This window comes from Scyliorhinus canicula, chromosome 3 (assembly GCF_902713615.1).
Source record: "Scyliorhinus canicula chromosome 3, sScyCan1.1, whole genome shotgun sequence".
NCBI lineage: Eukaryota > Metazoa > Chordata > Chondrichthyes > Carcharhiniformes > Scyliorhinidae > Scyliorhinus > Scyliorhinus canicula.
This window is the reverse complement of record NC_052148.1, coordinates 94,491,816-94,519,702: the sequence shown is the minus strand read 5'-3', so window position 1 is coordinate 94,519,702 and position 27,887 is coordinate 94,491,816. Positions and strand designations below refer to the sequence as shown.

Below are 27,887 nucleotides of genomic sequence, written 5' to 3'. Positions count from 1 at the left end.
ATTCATCTATCCTTTTTTTAAAAAAAATTTAGAGTACCAAATTAATTTTTTCCAATTAAGGAGCAATTTAGTGTGGCCAATCCACCTACCCTGCACGCCTTTGGATTGTGGGGGTGAAACCCATGCAAAAACAGGGAGAATGTACAAATTCCACACGGACAGTGAATGCAGGGCCGAACCTGGGACCTCGGCACCGTGAGGCTGCAGTGCTAACCACTGTGCCACCGTGCTGCCCATTCAATTAATCTATCCTGTTACGAATATTGTAGTATCCAGATAAAGAACCTTTAATTGTGTTGTTTAACAGTTTTCATACTCTGACCCTGTTTGCATTCTTAAATTTGTATGCTCGGTCCTCACCTGTCACATTCCCGTTATCATTTCCCGTATCGCTATGCAGAGCATAAACACCCCCCCCCAAAACACACACACACACAAACTATTTAACTTTAAGCCCTAGTTTAATAGTCCCAGCAAGGTTCAAGTGAAGGCCATCCCAACAGTATAGCTTCCTTTTTTACCAGCACTGCTGCCAGCGGCCTATGAATCAAAACCCATTTCTCCCACACCAATCTTTGCACACAACTGTTCTTTTTTTTAATCTAATGCCAATATGTTCGTGGCTCACGTAATAACAGAGTATTACTTTTATGATCCTGCTTTTAAAATTCGCCCCATTTTGCATAGTGCCTTCCCCCCTATCACTGCATATTGCTAGTTTCCATTCTGAATCGAGTGCTGACTTACCTGCATCTCTCATATAATGGATTTCATCAAAGACAACCCAGGCAACTTCTCTCATTACCTCTGATCCTCTGTATAACATACTCCTTAAAATCTGTTACAAAAATTAAAACATAATGTTTAAATCACATGAAACATATCATACTTTGGAATTTCAATGAGCACATGATACAGTTTGTGAATTGCAAAAACTGGTACTTTTCAACAATAAGGAACCTTTTTCATTTGTGACAACAGAAAACCTAATTGGACATTGAACAATGGGGTAAGCGTCTTGTTTTTTCATAAATTTAGAGTACCCAAGTAATTTTTTTCCAATTAAGGGGCAATTTAGCATGGCCAATCCACCTCGCCCGCACATCTTTCGGGTTGTGGGGGCGAAAGCCACGAAAAACACGGGGAGAATGTGCAAACTCCACACAGACAGTGACCCAGAGCCGGGATCAAACCTGGGACCTCGGCGCCATGAGGCCGCAGTGCTAACCCACTGAGCCACCGTGCTGCCCACGGGGTAAATGTCTTTAGGGAATAATGATTATCATTATGAAGGCTGCAGATTATGAAGATGTCATGTAAAATTATCAATTTGCAATTCCATATGAATTTGTCGTGATTTTTTTTTTTAAAGAACCCTTTTCCGAGCTAACTTGCAACAGTTACGGTGTTTCAGTTGCAAAGTACACAGGCTGTTTGGGTTTGTCGGGGTGAGACCCACACAGCCATGGGGAGAATGTGCAAACTCCACATGGACAGTGATCTGGGGCCAGGAACGAACCCGGGTCCTCGGCGTGTTATGCAGCAGTGCTAACCACTGTGCCACCATGCTCACCCGAGGACATTTAGGAGTCAATCACATTGCTACAGATCTGGATTCACATGGCAGATTTCCTTCCCCAAAGGACATTAGTTTCATTTCAATTCCAGATTTTTATTGAATTAAAATTTCACCATGGTGGCATTTGAACCCAGGTCTCCAGAGCATTTCCCTGGGTCCCTGGATTTCTAGTCTAGTGACAATAACAATATGCCATCACCTACTCTTGTTCCCCACTGAGAGGTCAAATGATCCAGCTCAAGTTTAAAAAAGAAAATTGGAATATTGGATATGCCACAGGAGCAAGAGCCATCCCCCATCTCTCTTTCTTCTGAAACCTCTCATCAAAGCTGAGCAGCATGCAATGTGCAACACCCACCATTTCAAACCAAAAGTTCTTGATGAAAAGCTTGGTATCAACAGCACAATCTCCAGTAAGAAACCCAAGAACCAACAACCACTGTGGCTAAAGCTGTGAACAAGCTAGGTGGGTACTTGGACATATGTGTACATTGCAAGCCTTTTTTAAATTTCTGAATCTTCACCTGGCTTCAATGTGGGTGGACTCTGAAATGGTCTAAACAAGTCACTCACTTCAAGGGCAATAAATGCTGGCTCAACCGGTGGTACCCATATCCCATGAATGAATAAGAACTCACGAGTGGGACAAAAGGAAGAATCAGTTCATGTGTGATAACCTGGTCATAACAGGACTCACAATAGGCCCATGTGAAGTCAAATTAAAGCAAAAAAAAGCTAAATTTCAGCAACAAGCTGGCAAACAAAAAAATCAGATTTGCAGTGTCAAGCTATCAAATGCAAGAACCTGTATTATTAAACAAAATTTATTGCACATCTGTGAAGAGCACCCGATTTTCCTTTAGCAATTCAGAACCTTCACACAAAAACGCAATTGAAGTTAGGGACTCAGCGTGCTGGAAGCCATGGGAATTAACTCCCATCTTAATGGTCAGGACCATATCGCCCGGCGGCATATCACTCGGACGGCATGGTGGCAAAGTGGTTAGCACTGCTGCCTCACAGCAACAGGGACCTGGCTTTGATTCTGGCCTGAGTGACTGTGTGGAGTTTGCACATTCTCCCGTGTCTGTGTGGGTTTCCTCCAAGTTCTCCAGTTTCCTCGACAGCCCAAAGATGTGCATGTTAGGTGGATTGGCCATGCTAAATTGCTCCTAGTGTCCAAATCTTTAGGTGAGATTATGAGGATGAGGGATTTAGCCTAGGTGGGGTGCTCTTTCGGAGAGTCGGTGCAGATGCCCTCCTGCACTGTAGGGATTCTATGATTCTATAAGATAACCAGCGAATTTCATTTATGAGTCTATTATAATTGATTACGTTGGTTAGATTTTCTGGTAAAACAGAAAACTCAGGTAGTTTTACTGACATTAATCAATTCTTTAATAATTAATAATTAAGAAACCAAAAAGCCCAGATATCAAATATAGTAATTGGTCAGCAGAGCTGCAAACTACTGGATTAGTACACCAAGTCATAAATTAATGGACTTGAAGGTTAAATCTTCGTTTAGTTCAGAACCAAAATAAGGTTGGCTGGGATGATGCAGCAATAATTGAGAGGCCATCAGCAATAAAATGCTCTCTCAATCCTTAAGTTGCCATGCAAAAGCTTGCTGAATGTCAGTGGGCATCCGTAAGCATTTGCCACTGTATACAAAATTGTATCATTATCTTTCTAGAACACATGACAAGCAATCAAGACTAAACATCAACGTACAGATTACCTCAGTTGTCATGACCAGACAGGAGGCTGTTGGATTGATAGTGACATCGCCAGTCATTAGTCCTACATCCTGGAATTCTTCGTACATCTCACGATACTTCTGATTGCTCAACGCCTTGATAGGACTGGTGAAGATAACTCTTTGCTTGTCACGCAAAGCAAGAGCTATTGCATACCTATGGAGTGAAATGTTTCATTTTAAGATCATTTTAAAAACTCATAAATAAGAATGCCTGCTGCACTTCATTCTAATCACACCGGCAGAGGGGGAATCGGAGAAAAATACCATTATTGTAGAAATAGCATTTTAAAAAGAACAAAAGATTAAGAAAGCTGCAACTCCAAAGAAAACAGATAAAGACTGGAAATACGCATGTTCTGACCATTCATCTTCCTTTGAAATATGAGAATGCTGATTAATCTAGTGCATATTTACAAGTTTTTTATGCTTTTATTTTTGAAAAAGGAGCCAGAAATAAGGGCAGATTTACACAGAGACAGTTTCATCAATCCCACACCATCCTTTAAATATTTTACAAGAAATGTAAGGATAGGAAATCTGAAAATGTTCAATTGATCAGAGAGAACCAGACACTTGATGAATCGGATCAAAATTTTTGAAGAGGTCACTAAAGTAGTGGATAAACGAATGTCTATAAATGCTATTTATGTGGAATTACAAAGATATTTGATAAAGTCCCTCTGAAGAAACTGTTGGTTAAAATTGAAGTTCATGGAAATGAAGGTAAATTACTTACCTGGTTCAGAAATTGGCTGAGTAGAAGAAGATAAAAAGTATGGATAAAAGCAGGAACTTTAATTGGCAAGAAATAACCAAGTGAAGATCCACAGGAATAGTGTTGAGGTCCTAACTACTCACTTTATTTGTCAATGAGCTAAAATGGGATACAGAATCACATGTCCAAAATTTGCCAGAAGCACAAAGAATGACAGTATTGTAAGCAGGTAGATGGAAAGATATTGACAGATTAAATAAATGGGCAAAACTGTGGCAAAGGATTTTAGCATTGGCAAATGTGAGGTCATCCACTTTGGACTTAAAAGGCTACAACGTGGCATGTTTTAAATGGTTGAATGCGAATAACACTGGAGGTCCAAAGAGACTTTGGGGTCCAGATACACTGGTCATTAAAATGTAATGGGCATTGCAAAAAATAATCAAAAAGGCTAATGTAATGATGGGCGGCATATCCAGAGGAACAGAATTCTAGTGGGTAGAGGTCATACATCAACAACAACTGATTAGACCACATCTAGAAAACTGCAAGTAGTTCTGGGTACCACATCTGAGGAAGAAAATGCTAGCCTTGACAGGAGTACAGTATAGATTTATGAGAATACTTGGACTCCAATGTTTAAGCTATGAGGAAAGATTAAACAATCCATGTTTGATTCTTTGAAGTTCAGAAGGTTAAGGAGTGATTTGTTTGACAAAGACAAGCTTTAAGTGTCTTAAAGGAAGAAAGGGAGGTACAAAGGCAGAAAGATGTAGGGAGGAAATTCCGGAGGCAACTGAGGGCGCGGCCACCAATATTGCAGCAATCAAAATCAGGGATGCTCAAAGGGATATAATTAGACAAGCACATATTACGGATAAAACTGAAACAGGAACGAGAATTCTAAAATCAAAATGTTGTTCGACTGGGACCCAATGTAGGTCAGCGAGCAGAGGAGTGACAGAGGAACCAAGTTTGGTATAAGGACATGAGAGCTTGTATGGCCTGAAGTTTTGAGAGAGTACAATATGGGGACCAGGAAGGAGTGCACTGGAATAGTCAAGTCAAGAGGTAACAAAGGCATTCATGAGGTTTTCAACAACAGATGCTGAAACAGGTCCAGAATTACGGAGATGGGAGCATCCTGGTGGCACAGACGTGGGGTCATAATCTCATCTTGGGAGTCCATTTTTATTGTTCATGGGCATCACTGGCTATGCCAACACTTACTTACAATACCTCATTGCGCTCAAAAAGGTGGTGGTGTGCTGCCTTTTTGATCTGTTGCAGTCCATGTTGGATCACCCAAAGTGCTATTACATGAAATTAAGATGGGGAGAGTCTGCTTTTGTCTCTGACTGTAACAGGAGAGGGGTGGATTATGTCGATATGGAACGGAATGAACTGAAAACAATGGCTTCAGTCGTCCTGATGAAAATCACTTATTGTCACAAGTCGGCTTCAAATGAAGTTACTGTGAAAAGCCCCTAGTCGCCACATTCCGGCGCCTGTTCGGGGAGGCTGTTACGGGGATATTTAATCAAAGGAAATTTCGACTCATCCAATGCTCACATTGGATAAACAATTTCATAATTTAGCAACAGTAGCAGAATCGAGAGAGTTGGGGTGAGGTACAGCTGGGTGTTGCTGCACACATGTGAAAACTAAAATTGCGCTTTCAGATGATGTCACGGGGCATCAAGCATATGAGAAACAGGAATAAATAAGGAATGAAGATTCCTCACTTTCTGAACACAAAATTTCAAACAATAAGTTAAAACAAATCGTAATGAGTACTTACTCAGCACAAACAGTTTTGCCGGCTGATGTATGTGCAGACACCAGGACAGACTGGTTGTTATCAATACAAGCAATGGCTTCTCTTTGAAAAGCATCAAGAATAAAAGGGTATTCCTGTAATTAAAAAGAATTACTTAGAATCAGTGATAACATTCTGTTGGTTGTTTTCTGGTATTGATCAATGTCACACAATCATTCATTCTTTTTTGCATAATACTGTAGATCAATTTTATAAGATAAACAAAAAATAGAACTGGTGCACAGTGATATTGTCACCAGAAGACTTCCAGTGGCAGTCATGGAGTGAGCAGTCGCAGAGTTGGTAGCTCACTCTCAGAGTGGAATTTTTAGGTCCTTTCCCCATCTGAGGGGCAAAGCTTTGGATGGAAAGAGGTGTAGGAGTGCCAGGAAGAGGTGTAACTTCGCAGATGTGGCTGGTGGATGGATCCACAAACTAGGAGTAAGTCGAGAAGAAGGGAGCTGTTGGAGCAGGAGAGTCTTCGTGATGCGCCAGAGGTTAAGGCGGCGGAGGGAAAGGACCTGTTCTGCCCACCCAGTGGTCAATGGAGCAGCTGGTGGACTTTACAAATTATAAGCTCAGCCAGCAGAGGAGGGAGGCCCTGGCCAAGGTGGAGCTGCTCAAAGCAGGTATTGAGAGAGTGAAGCAGAGGCTGGAGTCCCAGGGCCGGGCAATCTAGAATTTGGAGGAGGCGGTGGGTGAGCATGAGGAGCAGCTAGCCTCCTTGGTGGCCGAGGTGGGTGATGCGGGAGACAGAAAAGAGGCTGAAGGAGAAGGTTGTGGACCTGGAGAACCGCTCCAGAAGACAAAATTTGAGGACCTTGGGGATGCCCAAAGGCAATGAAAGAGCAGACGCTCGCACATATGTGGCCAAGATGTTGGAGAAGCTGATGGCGGAGGTCGACCGAGTGCACAGGGTGCTGATGAGGGGGCCGCAGGCAAGCGAGCCGTCAAAGCCCATGGTGGTGCGGTTGCACCGCTTCTTGGACAAAGTGAAGATTCTTTTGTGGGCCAGAAGATGCACCTGGGAAGGGAACAAGCTGCAGGTGTATCAAAACCTGGGCGCAGGTCTTCCGGTGGCAGCCATGGAGTGAGTGGTCGCATACTTGGCAGCTCCCGCTCACAATGGTCTTTTTGTGGCCTTTATGCTGGTTTGTCGCAGGAATTATGGAGGAAAAAAGTGCAGAAGTGAAAGCAAAAGAAAGTGACACCTAGCTGCGGTCCAGAAATACTCAGAAAAGAATGAACCAGGTAGCGGTGGCGAGTGAGGAGCGGACAACGCCCGCGGAGATGACGGATGGGCAGGGTCTGGCCCTGCCGGCTCAGTGGTCGACGCAGCAGTTGGTGAGCTTCTTAAATGAGAAGTTCACCCAACAGCGGAAGGAAAGTGCGCAGGACCTTGACCGCGTGGAGACGAGACTGGTGGCCCAGGGACAGGTGACCAGAGGTTGGAGGAGCAGGCAGGGGAGCAGGAGGAACAGTCCACCTTGATGGCAGCAGAAATTGGGCTGATGCGTGACCAGCAGTAGAGACTGCTGCAGAAAGTGGAGGATCTGCAGAACATCCGGATCATGGGTCTGTTGGAGGGACTCGAAGGATCAGTTGCGGGTGCGTATGCTGGGAAGATGCTGGAGAAGCTGCTTGGGAAGGTGCATTTGACCGGCCGTTGGAGGTGAATCAGGCCCACATGGCACTAATGCGCAAACCCCAGGGGGGGGTGAGCCGCCGAGGGCGATGGTGGTAGGATTGCATCGGTTCCTGGACAAGGAACGCAGCATGAGGTGGGCCAGCCAGAGGAGGCGATGCACTTGGGAAGATGTCTAGATTCAGGTGTACCAAGACCTGGGAGCAGAGCTCACCAAGAGGAGGGCGAGCTTTAATACGGTCAAGTCGGCCCTGTACAAGAAGTGCATAAAGTTCGGACTACTGTGCCTGGCTCACCTATGGGTGACCCATGGGGGCCGGGAGTTGTACTTTGGCTCGGCGGAGGAGGCAGCAGACTTTATAAAGGAAAATAAAGGAGGGGAAGGAGGACTGAACTAGGTTGTGAAATTTTGGGTTTATGTTGTTCGCATTTCTTTCGTTTTTGTCAATTTTTTCGGTTCTGTTTGGGGTCAGGTCGGTATACAGTGCTTTGTTAAGGGATGAGTCTCTGTGTTCGGACCTTGGGGGGGTTTGTTTGTTTGGTTTAACTTCTTGCCTTTGTTTTGACTGTTTGCACGAAGGGGAGGGGGAATCAGTTGGGGGGGGGGAGGAGAAGAGAGAGAGAGAGAGAGAGAGAGAGAGAGAGAGAGAGAGAGAAAGAGAGAGAGAGAGAGAGAGAGAAGAGAGCTGAAGACCGGTTTGTGGGTGGGTTGGGATTAGGCTACTGATGGGGAGGGGACTTACAAAGTGGAGGGGAGTTGATGACGGTAGTTGCCCGAAGGTGGGCCAGGGGAGGTGTTGGACATGGGCCGCAGACTGGCCTCGGAGAGGTTATGGTTGATTGGCAGGGGAGCAGGCACGGTGCCCCACGACCAGGCTGGTCATGTGAAACGTTCAGGGACTGAATGGGCCAGTCAAAAGGGCCCATGTGTTCGCACACTTGAGCCAATTGAAGGCTGATGTGGCCATGTTGCAGGAAACACATCTGAAGATGGGGGACCAGATTAGGTTAAGGAAGGGATGGGTTGGGCAGTGTTCCATTGGGGATTAGACTTTAAAACGAGGGGGGCAGCAATCTTGGTTGTTAAGCGGGTGGCATTCGAGGTGGGAAATATAGAAGCGGACACAGGGGGTAGATAAGTTATGGTTAGTGGGAAGTTGGAAGGGATGGTCGTGGTATTGGTAAATATATATGCCCGAACTGGGATGACGTTGAGTTTGTTAAATGGGTACTGGGGAAGATCCCAGACCGAAATTCACATCAACTGATTATGTCAATCCGGTTCTGGATCCAAGGCTGAACCGGTCGAGTTCTAGGGCTGGGAAGGTATCAGCTATGGCAAAGGAGCTTCGGGGGTTTATGGAAGGCATGGAGAGGGTGGATCCATGGAGATTTGGGAGGCCAAGGAGTAAGGTGTTTTCATTCTACTCCCATGTGCATAAGGTGTATTCCCAGATAGACTTCTTTGTGATGGACAAAACGCTGTTGGCTGAGGTGATAGATATTGAATATTCAGCAATAGAGGTGTCAGACCATGCCCCGCACTGGGTAGACTTACAAATTAGTAAAGGAAAGGCCTAGCACCCGCAATGGAGTTTGGATGTGGGGCTGTTAGCGGAGGAGGAGCCATGTGCGCAGGTGCGGTTGGCCATTTGGGGATATAAAAGGATCAATCATACGGTTGAGGTTTTGGCCGGGGTGGTTTGGGAGGCACTGAAGGCGTTTATTAGGGGGAACTCATCTCAATTCGGGCCCATAAGGAGAAGCCTGAGCGGGCGGAGTTCGACAGACTGGTAGGCAAAATTTTACAGTTGGACAGGAGGTACGCGGAGCCTCCGGATGACGGGCTTTTGAAGGAGCGACAGAGACTGCAGCTGAAATATGGGCTCCTGTCCACAGGTAAGGCGGTGGGACAGCTGAGGAGGGTAAAGGATCCACTACCAACCTGATATTCCCAGTCCACCTGCATATTGAAGTCTCCCCTGATTATTATAATATTGCCTTCTTTACATGCCTTTGCTATCTCCTGATTTATTTTCTGCCCCACATCCTGACTACTGCTGGGGGGCCTGTACATAACTCTCAGCAGCATCTTTTTATCTTTTGCAATTCCTCAACTCTACCCACAAAGATTCTATGCCTTCTGAACCTATATCTCTCCTTGCTATCGATTTAACTTCATTCCTCGTAATATTGTAATATGTAATATTGCCTTTTTTACATGCCTTTTCTATCTCTTGATTGGACAATCGTACCGGCCAATTTCAATGTGCGCAACAAGCTCATTTACCTTGTTCCGTATACTGCGCGCATTAGGGTACAAAACTCTTAATACTGCATTGACCACTTCCCTTTTCACACGTCACCTTTTTTGCTCTGCCCGAAGGTGATGTTGTTGTTTTATTTTGGTTCTCTATTTCCCCTTCAGTTATTACACCGTCTAAGCTCACATTCTGGTTCCCACCCTCCTGCCATAATTTGCCTCCATTGTGGCCCAGAGACAGCAATGTGGCTGACTCCTAACCTCACTCTGAAATGGCCAAGCAAGCCATTCAGTTGAAGTGCTGGTCAGCGATTCCTATATCCCATGAAATAAATTTTTTTTTTTTTAAAAGGGCCCAAGGTCGACAGGGTAAATAGTAGAAACCAAGAGTGGACACACAGCTGACCCGACAAACAGTGATTGCTGAGATCAGAACCATGGCTGACTCCGAGTAGCAGAATGATGCATTAAAGTCAGTCACTGTAATCTTAAAACAGTGGGGAGAGGGAGCCAAATTCTTCGGAAGATATAAAAAGCAAAAGCAGCAGATCACTAACATTACGCAAATTTACCTACTTGGAGAAATCGTTTTCAGGAGATTAAATAATTGAGAAAATTATGGCGAAATTGTGGCAGCACAGTAGCATTGTGGATAGCACAATTGCTTCATAGCTCCAGGGTCCCAGGTTCGATTCCGGCTTGGGTTACTGTCTGTGCGGAGTCTGCACATCCTCCCTGTGTGTGCGTGGGCTTCCTCCGGGTGCTCCGGTTTCCTCCCACAGTCCAAAGATGTGCAGGTTAGGTGGATTGGCCATGATAAATTGCCCTAAGTCTCCAAAATTGCCCTTAGTGTCCAAAATTGCCCTTAGTGTCCAAAATTGCCCTTAGTGTCCAAAATTGCCCTTAGTGTCCAAAATTGCCCTTAGTGTTGGGTGGGGTTACTGGGTTATGGGGATAGGGTGGAGGTGTTGACCTTGGGAAGGGTGCTCTTTCCAAGAGCCGGTGCAGACTCGATGGGCCGAATGGCCTCCTTCTGCACTGTAAATTCTATTCTTTTTCTATGAAAAACCCTCCTCCAGAAGTACCAAATTATGCAATACATACAGACAATTTAGGAGCAACAGAATGCTACACAGTCCCTCAAGCCTTCTCTGCTATTCAATATTAAGTTGATCTGATTGTAATCTCAAATCCACATTCCCACCTACCCTTTGCTTATCAAGAATCTATCTACCTTTGCCTTCACTCTGAGGAAGAGAATTCCAAAGACTCACAAACCTCAGAATATTTTTCCCTGTCTTAAATAGGTGATCATTTATCTTTCAACAGTGAGCCCAAGTTTTAGATTCCTCCACAAGAGGAAACATGATTTCTACATCCGGCTGGTCAAGTGCCCTCAGGGTCTTTTATGTTGCAATCAAATCGCCTCTTACTCTTCAGAAAGCCGGCAGGTACAAGCCAAGCCTGCCCAGCCTTTCCTCATAGGACAACCTGCCTAATCCAGGTATTCATCCAGTAAATCTCCTTGAACTGCTTCCAACGCATTTATATCCTTTCTTAAGAGAGACTCATACTCTACTCCATGTGGTCTCAGCAATGCTCTGTTTTTGTTTATATAAATTTAGTGCACCCAATTCATTTCTTCCAATTAAGGGTGGCCAATCCATCTAGCCTGCACATCTTTGGGTTGTGGGAGCGAAACCACGCAGGCACGGGGAGAATGTGCAAAAAGAGCCGGGATCGAACATGGGACCTTGGCGCCGTGAAGCTGCAGGGCTAACCCACTGCGCCACCATGCTGCCCCTCAGCAATGCTCTGTTAACTGAAGCATAATCTCCTTTAGTCTTGTGTTTAACTCCCCTTCCAATAAACAATAACATTCTATTAACTTTGTTGATTATTTGCTGTCTGTGATCTCCTGCACAAGGGCACTCAGACCCCTCTGCATCTCAAAAGCTCTGCAATCTCTCACCATTTAATTAACACGCTTTTTAATTCTTCCCGCCAAAATGGACAATCTCACATTTGCCAGATCTTTGCCCACTCGCCTAACTCCAATAAATTGGTTAAACATGCTTTCCCTTCCACTAAAGCATGTTGACTCTGCCCGATTACCTTGAATTTATCTATGTGCCTTGTTATAATGCCTTTAATAACAGCTTCTAATATTTTCCCTTTGACGGATATTAAGCTAACAAGGCTACAGTTTCCTGCTTTCCATCTCCCTTCCTTTCTGAATAACTGTGACTACATTAGCAAATTCCTTTCCAACTTTTATGGGAACTTGTGAGAAAAAGTTGAAGCTATAAGTGCAACAGAAATGTGACTATTGAGAGCCGGCCTGCATTTATTTCATGCCTTTATGACCCCAGATTGTCTCACAGTGCTTCCTAGCAAATAAGGTGCAACAACAGCAATTCGGCACTTCAGAAATGTTGAGCAATATAGTAGCCAGTATCTATGGTTTGGGGACTCAGAAACATGGATTTCTGAGGAATCCAAGGAGAGTGCAATAAATGCACCTTTAACAAAGCATCCATTGTGCTTCAGCAAATGTACTGTTATAACACCATCCTGTGGCCAACCTTCAGTTTGTAGTTAGAATTGATATAAAGGACTTTAAATTGAGTTGATTAACAAATCACTAAACTAAACTAAACTAAACTAAACTAGACGGTGAAATGAAATGCTCGCAGCATGTCACAGGTGTAATGCCTCGAAAAGACTATGGACCAGTGTTTTGTACTTTGTTTTTTTCTAATTAAAAAGACAATTTAGCGTGGCCAATCCATCAACCTGCATATCTTTGGGTTGTGGGAGTGAAACCCATGCAGACATGGGGAGAATGTGCAAACTCCACACGGATAATGGCCCGGGATCGAACACAGGTCCTCAGTGCTGTGAGGCAGCAGTGCACCACCATGCTGCCTGAATTATGTTCTAATTGTGTTATAATTACCTCATCCCATTTGATACAAGACATTATTTATTTTTCTGATCTGTTAAAATGAATACATCAAGATTCTCTCTTTTAAATACCTCTCCAATAACTCCCCAAAGCACTAAGCTTTCAGAGTACACTTGAGAGAGACCAGAGCAGTACATTAAAGCAATAAATCTGATTAAACTGGTCTCAGCTACGCCCATTCAAAAGATCTTTAAAATTTGAACCACCCATCCGAGCAGAGGAGAAGTCAAACTTTTGCAAAAAAGCATATGCCAGTAACAGAACCAATGCTGGAGGCTGAGTTAACACATTGATGCCACAGCTAAATGCAATAGTGAATTAAACTCTTGTTACATCAATGTCAAGACAGCTTACTAAAGTGACAAAATGGCTTCCACACATGTGCAGGTTAGGTGGATTAGCCATGCTAAATTGCCCCTTTGTGTCCAAAAAATTAGGTGGGGTTATGGATTATGGGGTTAGGGTGGAGGCATGGCCTTAAGTAGGGTGCTCTTTCCAAAGCTGGTGCAGACTCGATGAGCCAAATGGCCTCCTTCTCGTACTGTAAATGCCAATTCTATGATCGGCAGCTGCACAAATCCTCATTTCTATTACTTGAGTAGCAGATGAATAAACAATTTAAAAATCCATGTGGGCTATTACCTTTGCTGCTTTTCCAACACGGGGTTTTAGTTGCTGATATTCATCGCACATTGGAATGGCCACCTGAAATTAGGCAAATGAGCATTTAATTAATTTACCAGACTGCAAAATAGAATTATTAAGGCCCACTTCAAAGCTCACATTGAGGAAACAATAGCACTCGTGCGCAAGATTAAAATCATCAACACATAAAAGTCTACCCATCTTGTTTGATCAATTGGTATATTACTAAATTCCCCAGCACCCAAGATGCAAGTACAGGGAGGGGGGGGTTAAAGAATCCAAGAATCCCAAAATCAACACTGCAAAGGAGGAAAGTTACGGGCGGACTGAACTGCCGAATCTACAAGGCTACCACCGGGCAGCTACGGCGGAGAAAGTGAGGCGATGGATATGTGAACCCACCATGGAATGGGTGAGGATGGAGGAGTCCTCCTGCAAGGCTGGCAGACCTGGTGGAATTTCTCCATCTGGAGAAGATCAAGTACACCATCCAAGGGTCAGAAGAGGGCTTCCAGAAAGCGTAGGGGCAATTCGTCGGCCTGTTCCAAGACCTGTTCGAGGCCAACAGCGACTAGGGAAAGAGGAAGAGACGGGGGAGAGCAGACAAGGGCACACAACACTAGGAGGTACAATGAGGTAGGGGGGAAGAAATGAGGAAAACCAGGGGAACCACAGGGAGAAGCGTGGAGGGGGGCACCCCCCCCAACCCACAAGGCCAGCAACAAAAAACACAGATGGAGGGAAGAAAAGGGAAGGCCGAGAAAAAAGGGGGAGAACAGGAGCTCAGTGATAGAACACCCAGGGCAGAAGAGGAGGATACCAACGGGGGGGGACAGGGAGGGGGGAAAGGGGAGAAAATATATCAAGAAAGATGTACATAAGAAACTGTATGAATTGCAAATATCGGACACAAAAGTTTCACTCTATAAAATTGAAAATGCCAATAAAAACATATCAAAGAAAAAGGAGTAATATTTTAAATACATTTCCCTCCAAATTAACAACATTTTTCTACCATTAAGTAACCCAAAATATGTAGTTCTCAAATGCCAATGATTGTTGATTACTCCTCTGTCTTTATTTTGTTTATCTGCTGGGAATCTTTCACTTTTCCGCTCGTTAATTTCTATTCTGCTCCATGGCTGAATGGCCTTTGTTTTGCGATTTCCTGCACGTTCTGACTCCTCACTTTGCAGAATGCCTTTGTCATCATTCGCTGGATTGGCTCTTTTTAATGCTGTTTCCTAATCAACACAAATCTAATGAATTTAATTTTAACAGTCCCTACTCCATCACTGTCTGTCCTTAGGTTCCCCTTCTACTGCACCTTGCTTCTCTGCTCGTATATCAGAATCACTGGTTAGTAACTAGCATTGAGATCCCCACTCACCTCTACTGGATCCCCCAAATCAATCTTTATTGGTTCATGGTCAACCAACCATGTCCCTTAAGCTCTCTGTTTCATATGGCAAACAAAGCCATCGTTTTGATGTTTGAATGTGCTCTGGTTTTATTCCCGAGGGTGGAGGAGGAGCAGGTGGAGGGACTGGGGGCGCCGATTGAACTGGAGGAGGTGGTCAAAGGGATAGGGAGCATGCAGTCGGGGAAGGCGCCGGGGCCGGACGGGTTTCCGGCGGAATTTTATAAAAGGTATTTGGACCTGTTGGGCCCCTGTTGGTCCGGATCTTTAACGAGGCAAGGGAGGGGGGGCTTTGCCCCCAACTATGTCACGGGCGCTGATTTCCTTGATCCTGAAGCGGGACAAGGACTCTCTGCAGTGCGGGTCATATAGGCTAATTTTGCTGCTAAACGCCGACGTTAAGCTGCTGGCAAAGATCCTGGCCACTAGAATAGAGGATTGCGTGCCCGAGGTCATTCATGAGGACCAGACGGGGTTTGTTAAGGGAAGGCAGTTGAATGCAAACGTGCAAAGGCTCCTCAATGTCATTATGATGCCGGCCATGGAAGGGGAGGCGGAGAAAGTGGTGGCATTGGATGCGGAGAAGGCTGATAGGGTTGAGTGGGAGTATTTGTGGGAGGTGCTGGAGAGGTTTGGGTTTGGGGAGGGGTTTATCCGGTGGGTGAGGCTGCTCTACGAGGCCCCGATGGCGAGTGTAGCCACAAATAGGAGGAGGTCGGAGTACTTTCGGCTGTACCGGGGGACGAGACAGGGGTGCCCCCTGTCCCCCTTGCTCTTCGCGTTGGCGATTGAGCCCCTGGCATTGAGGGAGTCAGGGAACTGGTGGGGACTGGTGCGGGGTGGGGAGGAGCATTGAGTGCCGCTGTATGCGGACGACCTGTTACTGTATGTGGCGGACCCGGTGGGGGGGATGCCGGAGTGATGAGGATTCTTAGTGAATCCGGGGGTTTCTCTGGGTATAAGTTGAACCTGGGCAAGAGTGAGTTGTTTGTGGTGCATCCGGGGGATCAAGAGGAGAGGATTGGTAGGCTCCCACTGAAGCAGGCAGGGAAGAGCTTCAGTTACCTAGGGTCCAGGTGGCTGGGAGTTGGGGGGCCCTGCACAAGCTCAACCTCACGAGGTTGGTGGAGCAGATGGAGGAGGAGTTTAAGAGGTGGGATATGTTACCGCTGTCACTGGCGGGGAGGGTGCAGCCCGTTAAGATGACGGTGCTCCCGAGGTTTTTGTTCCTGTTCCAGTGCCTCCCCATCCTTTTTAGGAGGGTCAACAGGAGTATTACGGGATTTGTGTGGGCGCATGGGACTCCGAGGGTGAGAAGGGTGTTCCTGGAACGGGGCAGGGATAGGGGGGGGGGCTGGCGTTGCCCAACTTATGTGGGTACTATTGGGCTGCCAACGCAGCGATGGTGCGTAAGTGGGTAATGGACGGGGAAGGGGCAGCATGGAAGAGGATGGAGGTGGCGTCCTGTGTGGGCACGAGCCTGGCGGCGCTGGTAACGGCGCCGTTGCCGCTCCCTCCAACGAGGTATACCACGAGCCCGGTGGTGGAGGCTACCCTCAAAATTTGGGGGCAATGGAGACGACATAGGGGAGAAGTGGGGGGCTCGATGGAGGCCCCGATACAGGGGAACCATCGGTTTGTCCCAGGGACCATTGATGGCGGATTTCTGGGCTGGCACAGGGCAGGGGTTAGGAGGTTGAGGGACCTGTTTGTGGAGGGGAGGTTCGCGAGCTTGGGGGAGATAGAGGGGAGGTTTGGGCTCCCCCCGGGGAACATGTTTAGGTACATGCAGGTGAGGGCATTTGCGAGGCAGCAGGTGGAGGGGTTCCCCTTGCTGCCCCCACGAGGGGTGCGGGATCGGTTGCTCTCGGGGGGTGGGTTGGAGGAGGGAGGATTTCGGACATATACCGGGTAATGCAGGAGGTAGACGAGGCCTCGGTGGAGGAACTGAAGGGTAAATGGGAAGAAGAGCTGGGTGAGGAGATTGAGGAGGGGACGTGGGCGGATGCCCTGGAGAAAGTGAATTCTTCCTCTTCCTGTGCGAGGCTTAGCCTCATACAGTTCAAGGTGCTGCATAGGGCCCACATGACTGGGACGAGGATGAGTAGGTTTTTCGGGGAAGAAGACAGGTGTGCTAGGTGCTCGGGGAGCCCAGCGAACCACGTCCATATGTTTTGGGCATGCCCAGCGCTGGGGGAGTTTTGGAAGGGGGTAGCAAGGACGGTGTCGAGGGTGGTGGGATCCAGGGTCAAGCCAGGCTGGGGACTCGCAATTTTTGGGTTTGCAGTAGAGCCGGGAGTGCAGGAGGCGAAAGAGGCCAGTGTTCTGGCCTTTGCGTCCCTAGTAACCCGGCGGAGGATCTTGCTCCAATGGAAGGATGCGAGGTCCCCAAGCGTGGAGGCCTGGATCAATGATATGGCGGGGTTCATTAAATTGGAGAAGGTGAAATTTGCCCTGAGGGGATCAGTACAAGGGTTCTTTAGGCGGTGGCAGCCTTTCCTGGACTTCCTGGCGGCACGGTAGGGAAATAGGCCGGCAGCAGCAGCAACGGGGGGGGTTGGATTGGTGGGAGGGAGAACTGTGTACGTGGGTTTGTGGGATGTGGCGGGTGTTATCTCTTTCCCTTTTATTGTTTGGGTGTTCTTTTGGTTTTTTTCTTATGTTTGTAGTTGCTTTTGAAGTTGGGTGGGTACTGTTCTTGGGGTGTTACCGCGGTTGTTTTGTTAATAGAGTTGAGATGTTTATATTTTGTAACAATTTCAATAAAAAATATATTTTTTTTTAAATATAGCCATGGTAAGGAAGTGGGTAGTGTGGGAGGGGTCTGCATGGAAGTGGATTGAGGCAGCCTCGTGCAAGGGCACTAGCTTGGGAGCACTGTTGATGGCGCCTCAGCCTTTCCTGCCGGCCAGGTACTCCATAAGTCCGGTAATGGTAGCAGCCCTGAGGGTTAGGGGACAGTGCAGCAGCCTCTGAGGGCGGAGGGGCCTCGGTTTGGGCTCTGATTTGTGGGAATCACAGGTTTGCTCAGGGGGTGGTGCTGGGCAGGGATTGAGCGGTTTAGAGACCGGTTTGTGAGGGGCAGCTTTTTGCAATTAGAGGGGTCAGTAGAGGAGTATGAGCTGCCCAGCAGGAATGGGTTCTGGTATGTACAGGTCCGGGACTATGTGAGGGAACAGGTGCCGTCCTTTCTTCAGCTGATTGGAGAAGTTAAGTGGAAGTGGGAGGATGAGCTGGGGAGGGTGCTGGAGGCTGGGTTATGGGAGGAGGCTCTGAGAAGGGTGAATGCATCCTCCTTGTGCGCTAGGCTTAGCCTCATTCAATTTAAAGTAGTACACAAGGGGAAGCACGGTGGCGCAGTGGTTAACATTGCTGCCCAACGGCGCCAAGATCCCAGGTTCGATCCCAACTCCGGGTCACTGTCCCTGTGGAGTTTGCACATTCTACCCGTGTTTGCATGGATTTCGCCCCCAAAACCCAAAGATGTGCAGGGTAGGTGGATTGGCCACACTAAATTGTTCCCTAATTGGAAAAAATGATTTGGGTACTCAAAATTTTTTTTTATTTTTTTTTTTAAAAGTAGTTCACAGGGCGCATATGACGGTGGCTAGAATGAGGTTTTTTGAGGGGTTGGAGGATTGGTGTGGGTGGTGCAAGGGGTCCCGCGAACCATGCCCACATGTTTTCAGCCTGTCCAAAGCTGGAGGGATTCTGCCTGGGGTTCGCTGACATGATGTCTGAGGTGCTAAGGGTGAAGATGGTCCCGAGTCCAGAAGTGGCAATTTTTAGTGTATGAAGACCCTGGAGTCCAGGGGGTGAGAGAGGCCGACGTCTTGTCCCTTGCCTCTTGGGTAAGCGGAGATGGATCTTGTTGGGATCCTCGTGAAAAATTAAACTGTCAGCAGAAAGGGAAGCTGGGGAACGAGGTCCTGTTTGTGTCAGCAATCTTGGCTGGGGTTTGTTACTGGGTGGGTGTGTTGTTTATCTTTTTTTGTTCCTGTTGATACCTGATGGTTACAATTGTTAAAATTAAGGGCAGCACGGTGGCGCAGTGGTTAGCATTGCTGCCTAGGGCCCTGGGTTTGAATCCCTGGGTCACTATCCGTGTGGAGTTTGCACATTCTCCCTGTGTCTGCGTGGGTTTCACCCCCACAATCCAAAAGATATGCAGGTTAGGTGGATTGGCCACACTAAATTGTGCCTTAATTGGAAATAAATAAATAAATAATTGGGTACTCTAAATTTATATTTAAAAAATTAAAATTATAAATGCCTCAATAAAATATTGTGTAAAAAAAATACAGCCCTCACATCATGCTGGATTGAATTTACTCCTCATTGTCATGTCAAAAAACTGGTGCTGTGCAGTCCTGAAACTAACAAGCTCTATAAAAGACAGCAATACCATGCAAAATACCAGTTTCTTCACAATGAACAAGATCGCTCCCATTGAAGGTGCCATTAATGGCACACAGTCGCTCAACACCTCAAATGTAAAATTCTCATTCTTGCTTATCCCTCCTGTTTTAAAGAGGCTCCTTACAGACAATCCAAGTGTTTTGTTATCCATCGGAATAGTTCATTATTTGGTTTGCATTCAGTTTTGTCTGATTAGGACTCTGAAATGCCATGGGACATTTTTTGATGTTAAAGGTGTGATATAAATCAAAATTGTTGCTGCTGATTGTCAACACCAACCATACCAGTTGGTTCCTTAAGCTAACTTCACAATATCAGTATCTTTTCCACAGATGTATCAATAACAAGTGTAGAAAGTCAAGCTCTAAAAAAATTATGTAAAATTTAGACCTTTACATACAAAATTAATTTAGACATTTAATTATTTATATTGCTGAACTCAGTATCTCAAATGTAAGTTCAAAACAAGCTCAAGGCACTAGTCACACTTCAGTATCTCACAAGGCCTGCAATATCATGTTGCTTTAAATTGTAATCTAGACAAGGGTGGAAAACATGAGAAGCAATGTAACTCAACTTCTCCCAGTGATCAATTGAAGGGAGATTTTAGAGTCTTGGGAGTTTGTGCCAAGGAATGGTGTTTCGCATTAAGAATGGGATGGGGAAACAAAAAGTGCACAATATGTAACTTAGCAACTATTCTTTTTGTAAAGTGTCTGCAGTAAAATTCTGGAACAAAGACAGCATGGATATGGGAACACCAACATCTGGATGTGCCCCTCCAAGTTACACAACATCCTGACTTGGAACTAGATTGCATTCCTTCACTGGCGTTGGTCAAAATCCTGGAACTCTCCCTAACAGCACTGTGGACATTCCTCCGTGTTAGGTGAATTGGCCACACTAAATTGCCCCTTAATTGGAAAAAATGAATTGGGTCGGTTACATTTTTTTTTAAGTTTAAAAATAAATAAATAAAGGCTGGCCTAGCCAGTGATAACCACATCCAATGAATGAACAAATGAAAAAAATAGCCACACGTCTATTTAACAGGTGTTTTGTAGTTACACTGTGTATTTTATAAAGTTAATTTCACCCCAATAATGAAAGTTGAGAACAAAGAACCCAATTATTTTAAGGCACTTACCTCATGGTTACATCCCTCTATTGTGTCAACTTGTTCCACCTTCACTTTTGGCATCAAATCTGTAAGACTAAGTTACAAAAAGTTATAATTAAATGCAACATGAAAATGTAACACCAATGTACGAATAGTGAAATAATCAAATCAACTTTAAAAACAAGCTTTTAGATATCTAGATTCATAATTACCAACGATACGATTTTGCAGTAAACAACTAATATCTCTTGAGCTGTTTGTGTGAAAACAGATTGTTTTGGCCATGACTGTATATGTTTCACAATGCACAAAGACCCAACTCTTCAATGCTTATGTTAATGCATCACAAAAGCTGTGGCAGAAGATTTTCATTGAACACCATGGAATAAATCTTGCCAAAAACCTGTTTCCCTGAACCTACGATAATGACATGGGGTTAGCAGATATACTTTTATTTCTGCTCTTCAATTTTTAAAAACTGAATGCGCTTGTCCAAAAGATATACATTCCAATTGTATGAGAGCTGCTTTTCACTTAGTTTATGATTATTTTGAACAAGCGCAAGATATAAGATGGTATACATGTACACATCTGATGTTGACTTGGGATATGATGTTAACTTTTATGCTCACTTCCACCATTTGCTCTCCATGTTGTATCTATTTCTATATTTTTTTGGTGTACAGATGAAGAATGGGAAGGGGTAAAAAGTCTCTTCAGTCTCCACTTATTAAACACAATCACCATACAAAACAGTGTTTCAACTTTTATTGGTGCTGGATGTGTGTCTCGAATAACTGGTGTTGTGTTGCACAAATAGCTTCTGAAGCCGGGACAAGCAGCTTCAGGAAGGCAGGAGTACCATTAAAAAATGTTAAGGATTCTCACATAAAGGATATAGTTATTCCATGCAAAAAATGCCACCAATGGCTTTACCCAAACTCGATAATGAGTTTGTTGTTCAAAACATTTCTGCACATTTTCAAGACATGAACGACAAAAAAGTTCAAAACAAAAATTCATCCTCAAATGACTGATCAATCCATTGCAAGTGAATTCGGTATCAACACAGTCTCCTCCATATGAAGAAATCGTGAAATCTATTCTGTTAACTTCACATGCTTCTGCTGGTTTTCAGGGATAGCATTCTACAGCTCTGCCATGTCAAGGTCAGTGTTGTACTCGTACTCTTATAGGCAGTGACAATGGCATTATTCAATCTGGCACAATACGAGTAGCCATAAGCAGAATGCTGTTAAATGCAGAGCTTTGGCATGTTCATATTCACATATTTACACTTGCACATATTATTCTCAGACTTGTAGCACAGAAATCGAAGTGGTAACTCATTCTGTGCTCCCACACGAGCCATGTGGATGGCAGTTAGTTTAAAAAAAAAATAAAAACACAGAGAAGCAATCGATACACTGGGGTTTTAAGCAGCCATGAGTCATTCAGGGAAGACAGTGGTATAGTGGTGATGTCACTGGACAAGCAATCCATAGGCCCAGACTAATGCTCTGCATTGAGGGTGCAAATCCCACCATGGCAACCAGTGGAATTTTGAAGTCCATTTATAAATCTTGACTATTGAGGGTAGTCTCAGTAATGTTTATTTTGTTTTTTTGTGTGTGTTCCCTTCTCTTCTACGTATATATATAAAATATATATATATATGTATATATATATATGTGTATTCTATTTTGCGTACATAACGATAAATATACCTTATTCAAAAACCCAATAAAAAACATTTATTAAAAAAAAGTTACGGTAATGATGAAACTCACTATCTAATGTACTTTAAGGAAGGAAATCTGCCATCCTTACCTGATGTGGCCTGGATGAAACTCCAGATCCACAGCAATGTGGGTGACTCTTAACTGGTCTCTGAAATGGTCCAGCAAGCCATTCAGCTCAAAGGCTATGGTAAGGGCAGCAAATGCTGATCTTGCCAGTGATGCCCACATCCAACCAAAGAATAAAGAAAAAATCCATCTGGTCCTGCGTCACCATCACTCAAAGATCTTGGACCATTTTAAAATAGGGTTGGAAAAGCTGACTGTCTAATCTAAAAGCAACACCGTTGCTTCATAGCCCCAGGGACCCAAGTTTGATTCCTGGCTTGGGTCATTGTGTGGAGTCTGCACGTTCTCCCCGTGTCTGCGTGGGTTTCGTCCGGGCACTGTGGTTTCCTCCCACAAGTCCCGAAAGACGTTCTTGTTAGGTAACTTGGACATTCTGAATTCTCCCTCTGTGTACTCGAACAGGCGCCGGAATGTGGCGACTAGGGGATTTTTCACAGAAACTTCACTGCAGTGTTAATGTAAGCCTACTTGTGACACTGATAGAGATTATTATAACAATCATGGAGTCACTCAGTTTTAGTTTTCAAAGGAAAACAAACCAAATTCACAAAGTAAAAGCTAAGCATGTTAAATAATTACAGACCAATTAAAATTACATGGTATTATTCCTAATATTTTGCCTTGAATATTGTTAACTGGAGATTCGTTTCAGGCATGCAATGATTTTAAAAGAAATTATTACTTAAGTTCCTCGCTGGTCACAGCTTCAAGTTTGGGCTTTTTTCCAAATACATCATCCGGATTATCAGACTCGACTTCACGCTTGTTCTTTGCATTTGCTTCTTGAGCAACTCCAACAACTGTCTTCCTACAGGAGGCAAATTAAAACAAGTTGTCAACATTTTAAAAATAATTTGGTTTTCATCTTGGCAAAATTTAAGCGGTACACATTTGAGTTCTTAAAAAAGATGGCTGTATGATTTCCTTGATGGATGCAAACCATTTTGAACATCACTGTTTGTAATGAGCAAAAGAAATGCCATTAACTCCTCGAGACAAGAAACAACCTATTCCACAGAGCAGAATATTCACAATATACCTGACAGTGTAATACAAAGTCTTGTAACAACATTTTTAAAACGAACAGAGCAGCACCTGAACCCAGTTGAATCCCCTTATTCCTCTATGGCTTACAGAAAGTACCATGCAAATGCAGTCAGCAGAAGGGAAACACAAGAAGCAATTACTGTTTTTGGCTAAAGCTAATCCAACAGGGCCCATCTTGACACTGAATCAAAAGGTGACTCACTGAACATGACAGTCACACATCACTTAGTTTTCACACTCCACAAGGAGTGAAAATCCAGCGCAGCAACACATCTGGTTTCTGAAGTGCTCAAAAGGGATCCTTCATGTGTTGTAAACCTACCTGGTGTTTAATTTAAATATCACAAGCTAAGATATTCCCTTTACTGCTCCTTAAATATTTCAACTTCAACTTTTTGGGAAGCAGCTCTGGACATATATGCATCCAACAATGCAAAGAGTTCCCTCTTAATCAGGACAGTTAAGTTTCAGCTCAGCAGGAGTCAAAAAAGGCATAAAATGTCCTGGCGACTTGTGCTATTCAAGCGGTGCATCGAGGGCATTGAGTTTGTCTTACACCTTGGACGTCTTCGGAAATTTGGGACAAGTAAATGAGTCGATTGAGCCTATTGCAGTAATCCAACAATGCCTTTGTCAAAACTGTGCAAGATTCATCAAAGTTCAACCCTGATGAAAGTCAATAGTAATTGCAAATTTTCAATCTTAATATTCCAAGATTATTATTATGAATAGTCTTCTTGCTTCGTAGACCCTGAGAATGAAAAGTAATAATACAGGTGCATGTGTAACAAGTGCAGGAATTAAATCAAAAATGAAACCAAGAAGGCAAAGAGAGGGCATGAAAATCTATTGCAAAATAAAATCAAGGAAAGCAGAAATATGATTTATAAATACATTAAGAGCAAAGGAATAACTAGAAAAGAATGGAGCACTTTGAAGGCCAAAATGCTAACCTGTGTGTGGTGGAGGAAAATATGGGCATAATGCCCAATTCATTTTTTCCATTTAAGTGGCAATTTAGCGTGGCCAATCCACCTAGCCTGCACATCTTTGGGTTGTGGGGGCAAAACCAACGCAAACACGGGGAGAGTGTGCAAACTTCACACGGACAGTGACCCAGAGCTGGGATCAAACCTGGGATCTCGGCACTGTGAGGCAGCAGGGCTAACCCAACTGTGCCACCGTGCTGCCCATATGGGCATAATTCTTGATGAATACTTTCCTTTTTGCTTCACAAGAGAGATATAAAATGCAGACATTGTGGTCCAGGAGGGATGCAACAAACATAGTGAGAGAGGAAATATTTAGGAGTTCAGCAACATTGAAAATCGATAAATCACTGTGCCTGAATGAAATGCATCCAGGGCTGTTCAAAAAGCAAGGGAGGAAATAGTGGAGGCCCTGACCAACATTTTCCAAAGCTCTCTGGTTAAAGGCATAGCGCTGGAGGACTATTTGCAGATGACAGAAAGCTGGATGGGAAAGTGAGTTGTGAGGAGGATACAGAGATGTTTCAGTGTGTTTGGACAAGTTGAGAGAGTGGGTAAAGGTATTGCAGATGCAGTATAATGTGGATAAATTTGAGATTATCCATTTTTGGTAGCAAAAACAGGAAGATTATGTGAATGGCTATAAATTAGGGGAATATGCAACAAGACCTGGGTGTCCTTGTACACCTGACACTGTTTGACAAATTTATTACAGTATTTTGAAGACGGAACCAGACAGGTAGATAAAGGGAAAGTAGTGGATGTGAACTACCGGGATTTACAAAGGAATTTGATGGGGTGCCACACAAAATATTTACAGGCAAGGTAAGGGCTCATGGAGTTGGGGGCAACTGGATAGAGGATAAAAAGCAAATTAAGCATAAATGGGTTTTTTTCAAGTTAGCCTGCAGTGAGCATTGTGAGTGCCACAAGGATCAGTGCTGAAGTTGAAGCTATTTATATTCTATATTACTCTGCTTCTTCACCTAATCATTAATGAAGCTAAACTTGTTGATGATACAAAGTTAGATGGATATGTCAGCTGTGGGAAGGGCACAGAGGAGCCATACAATCAAGGATACAGACTGAATTTGTTCTTTCATGGAATGTGGTTGTCGCTGGCCATCAATTGCCTTTGCTCCAATGGTCAACAATCCCATTCACCAAACTAACCCCCATCCCTCAACCATTCGGGTAAATTCTGCTCCACACCGTCTCAAATATCCTCAGAGACAATCAAGGTGGTTTCAAAATGGAAACTGAATGGGCACTTGCAGGAAATAAACGTGCACAGGGCTCCAGGGACAGAGCTGAGGAATGGGGCAGACTGGATTGCTCTCTGGCAAACAGGAATGGCCCTGACTCTCATCGCCATCCACCCTGACAGCAGCAGGCGCACACGCTGGGGGGCTCTGCCACCCGGCAGGGGGGGGGGGGCTCTGACACCCAGCCCGAGGGGGAATGGGGGGCTCTGACACCCGGCCCGGGGGGGGGGGGGGGGGGGGGAGAATGGGGGGGCTCTGCCACCCGGCCCGGGGGGAATGGGGGGCTCTGCCACCCGGCCACGGGGGGGGGGGGGGGGGGGGGGGGGATGGGGAGGAATGGGGGGAGGGGAATTGGGGGGGGGAATTGGGGGGAGGAATGGAGGGGGGGGAATGGAGGGGGGGGAATGGAGGGGGGGGGGGAATGGAGGGGGGGGGACTGGAGGGGGGGGGAATGGAGGGGGGGGGAATGGAGGGGGGGGGAATGGAGGGGGGGGGAATGGAGGGGGGGGGAATGGAGGGGGGGGGAATGGAGGGGGGGGGAATGGAGGGGGGGGGAATGGAGGGGGGGGAATGGAGGGGGGGGGGATGGAGGGGGGGGGGATGGAGGGGGGGGGGATGGAGGGGGGGGATGGGAGGGGGGGGGAATGGAGGGGGGGGGAATGGAGGGGGGGGGAATGGAGGGGGGGGAATGGAGGGGGGGGAATGGAGGGGGGGGGAATGGAGGGCTCTGCCACCCGGCCGGGGGGGGGGGATTGGGGGGGGGGGAGGAAATGGGGGGGGGGGGAAATGGGGGGGGGGAGGAAATGGGGGGGGGGGGGAAATGGGGGGGGGGGAAATGGGGGGGGGGGAAATGGGGGGGGGGAAATGGGGGGGGGGGGGGAATGGGGGGGGGAAATGGGGGGGGGGAATGGGGGGGGAAATGGGGGGGGGGGTTGGGGGGGGGAATGGGGGGGGGGGAAATGGGGGGGGGGGAAATGGGGGGGGGGGAAATGGGGGGGGGGGAAATGGGGGGGGGGAAATGGGGGGGGGAAATGGGGGGGGGGGAAATGGGGGGGGGGGAATGGGGGGGGGGGAATGGGGGGGGGGGAATGGGGGGGGAGGGAATGGGGGAGGGGAATGGGGGGGGGGGGGAAATGGGGGGCTCTGCCACCCGGCCCGGGGGGGGGGGGGGGGGCGGCTCTCTCACCTGGCCCGGGCTTCGGGCTCTGCCACCGGCTTCCCCGCGGGATTGCATTAACATTGACACCAGTGTTCCTCACCCTGCTTTCCCACAGCCGCCATCATCGCCTCCTTTGGCCTTTTTGGACGATTCGTCCTCGAACACGCTGAACAGATCATCCCCGAACGCGTCCGCCATCTTCCCGGTCACCCACACCGCTCAGGGACAACCTCCGGTGGCCACAAACGGTCAAAATGCGCGGCAGCAAGAAAAGCGCAATTCAACTGCTCAGTTCAAAATGTCGAGTCTGCCTCGTTCGAATGACTAATACACTCACTCTCGAATCTTCCAAATGCCATTCATTGAAAATTACTCTCATTCAATATAATTTGCCATGGGCCGAGAATTCGTATTAATTAATTCGCAGCTTGTGTTCGCTCTGGCCGATCTTCGTAGAATTTTATCATAGAATTTACAGTGCAGAAGGAGGCCATTTGGCCCATCGAGTCTGCACCAGCTCTTGGAAAGAGCACCCTACCCAAGGTCAACCCCTCCACCCTATCCCCATAACCCAGTAACCCCACCCAACACTCAGGGCAACTTTGGACACTAAGGGCAATTTATCATGGCCAATCCACCTAACCTGCACATCTTTGGACTGTGGGAGGAAACCGGAGCACCCGGAGGAAACCCACGCACACACGGGGAGGATGTGCAGACTCCACACAGACAGTGACCCAAGCCGGAATCGAACCTGGGACCCTGGAGCTGTGAAGCAATTGTGCTATCCACAATGCTACCGTGCTGCCCTACAATGCTACCGTGCTGCCCTACAATACTACTGTGCTGCCCTACAATGCTACCGTGCTGCCCTACAATGCTACCGTGCTGCCCTACAATGCTACCGTGCTGCCCTCCTGGAAAGGATGACCTCCCTGACAATTAGACAATGTTTTTGGGAACGGTACCAATCGCAAATCTCCGTCCTCAGGTCTGTATGCCCGGTAGTCTGACGGGGTGCATCGCTGGCTGTGATAGAACGTGTACACTGTACAATGCGTTGAAATAAAAGGAATTCAAATCAGATAGATTCTATAATCACAGGCAGTTTGATTCTCTCTGTCAGACTGCAGCCCGTGCAGCAATGATACAAATGCTCCCCACCTATTACCAATTCATATTTCTAATAAAGCACAAGTCAGGA

General features: G+C 46.0%; 1 protein-coding gene across 1 annotated transcript in view; it reads right to left on the bottom strand.

Annotated features, from left to right (window-relative positions):
• Nucleotides 1-26,945, bottom strand: part of mtrex (Mtr4 exosome RNA helicase) — a 187,309-nt gene extending 160,364 nt beyond the window's left edge. Inside the window, exons 1-7 of the mRNA XM_038790909.1 lie at nucleotides 26,784-26,945; nucleotides 22,906-23,031; nucleotides 20,383-20,449; nucleotides 13,394-13,456; nucleotides 5,858-5,970; nucleotides 3,321-3,495; nucleotides 748-838 (exon numbers count right to left, since the gene is read on the bottom strand). Of these exons, the coding sequence (XP_038646837.1) occupies nucleotides 748-838; nucleotides 3,321-3,495; nucleotides 5,858-5,970; nucleotides 13,394-13,456; nucleotides 20,383-20,449; nucleotides 22,906-23,031; nucleotides 26,784-26,881 (733 nt within the window). The 5' untranslated portion in view covers nucleotides 26,882-26,945. The remainder of the gene's footprint in view (nucleotides 1-747; nucleotides 839-3,320; nucleotides 3,496-5,857; nucleotides 5,971-13,393; nucleotides 13,457-20,382; nucleotides 20,450-22,905; nucleotides 23,032-26,783) is intronic.
• Between the last annotated feature and the right edge of the window lie 942 nt (nucleotides 26,946-27,887).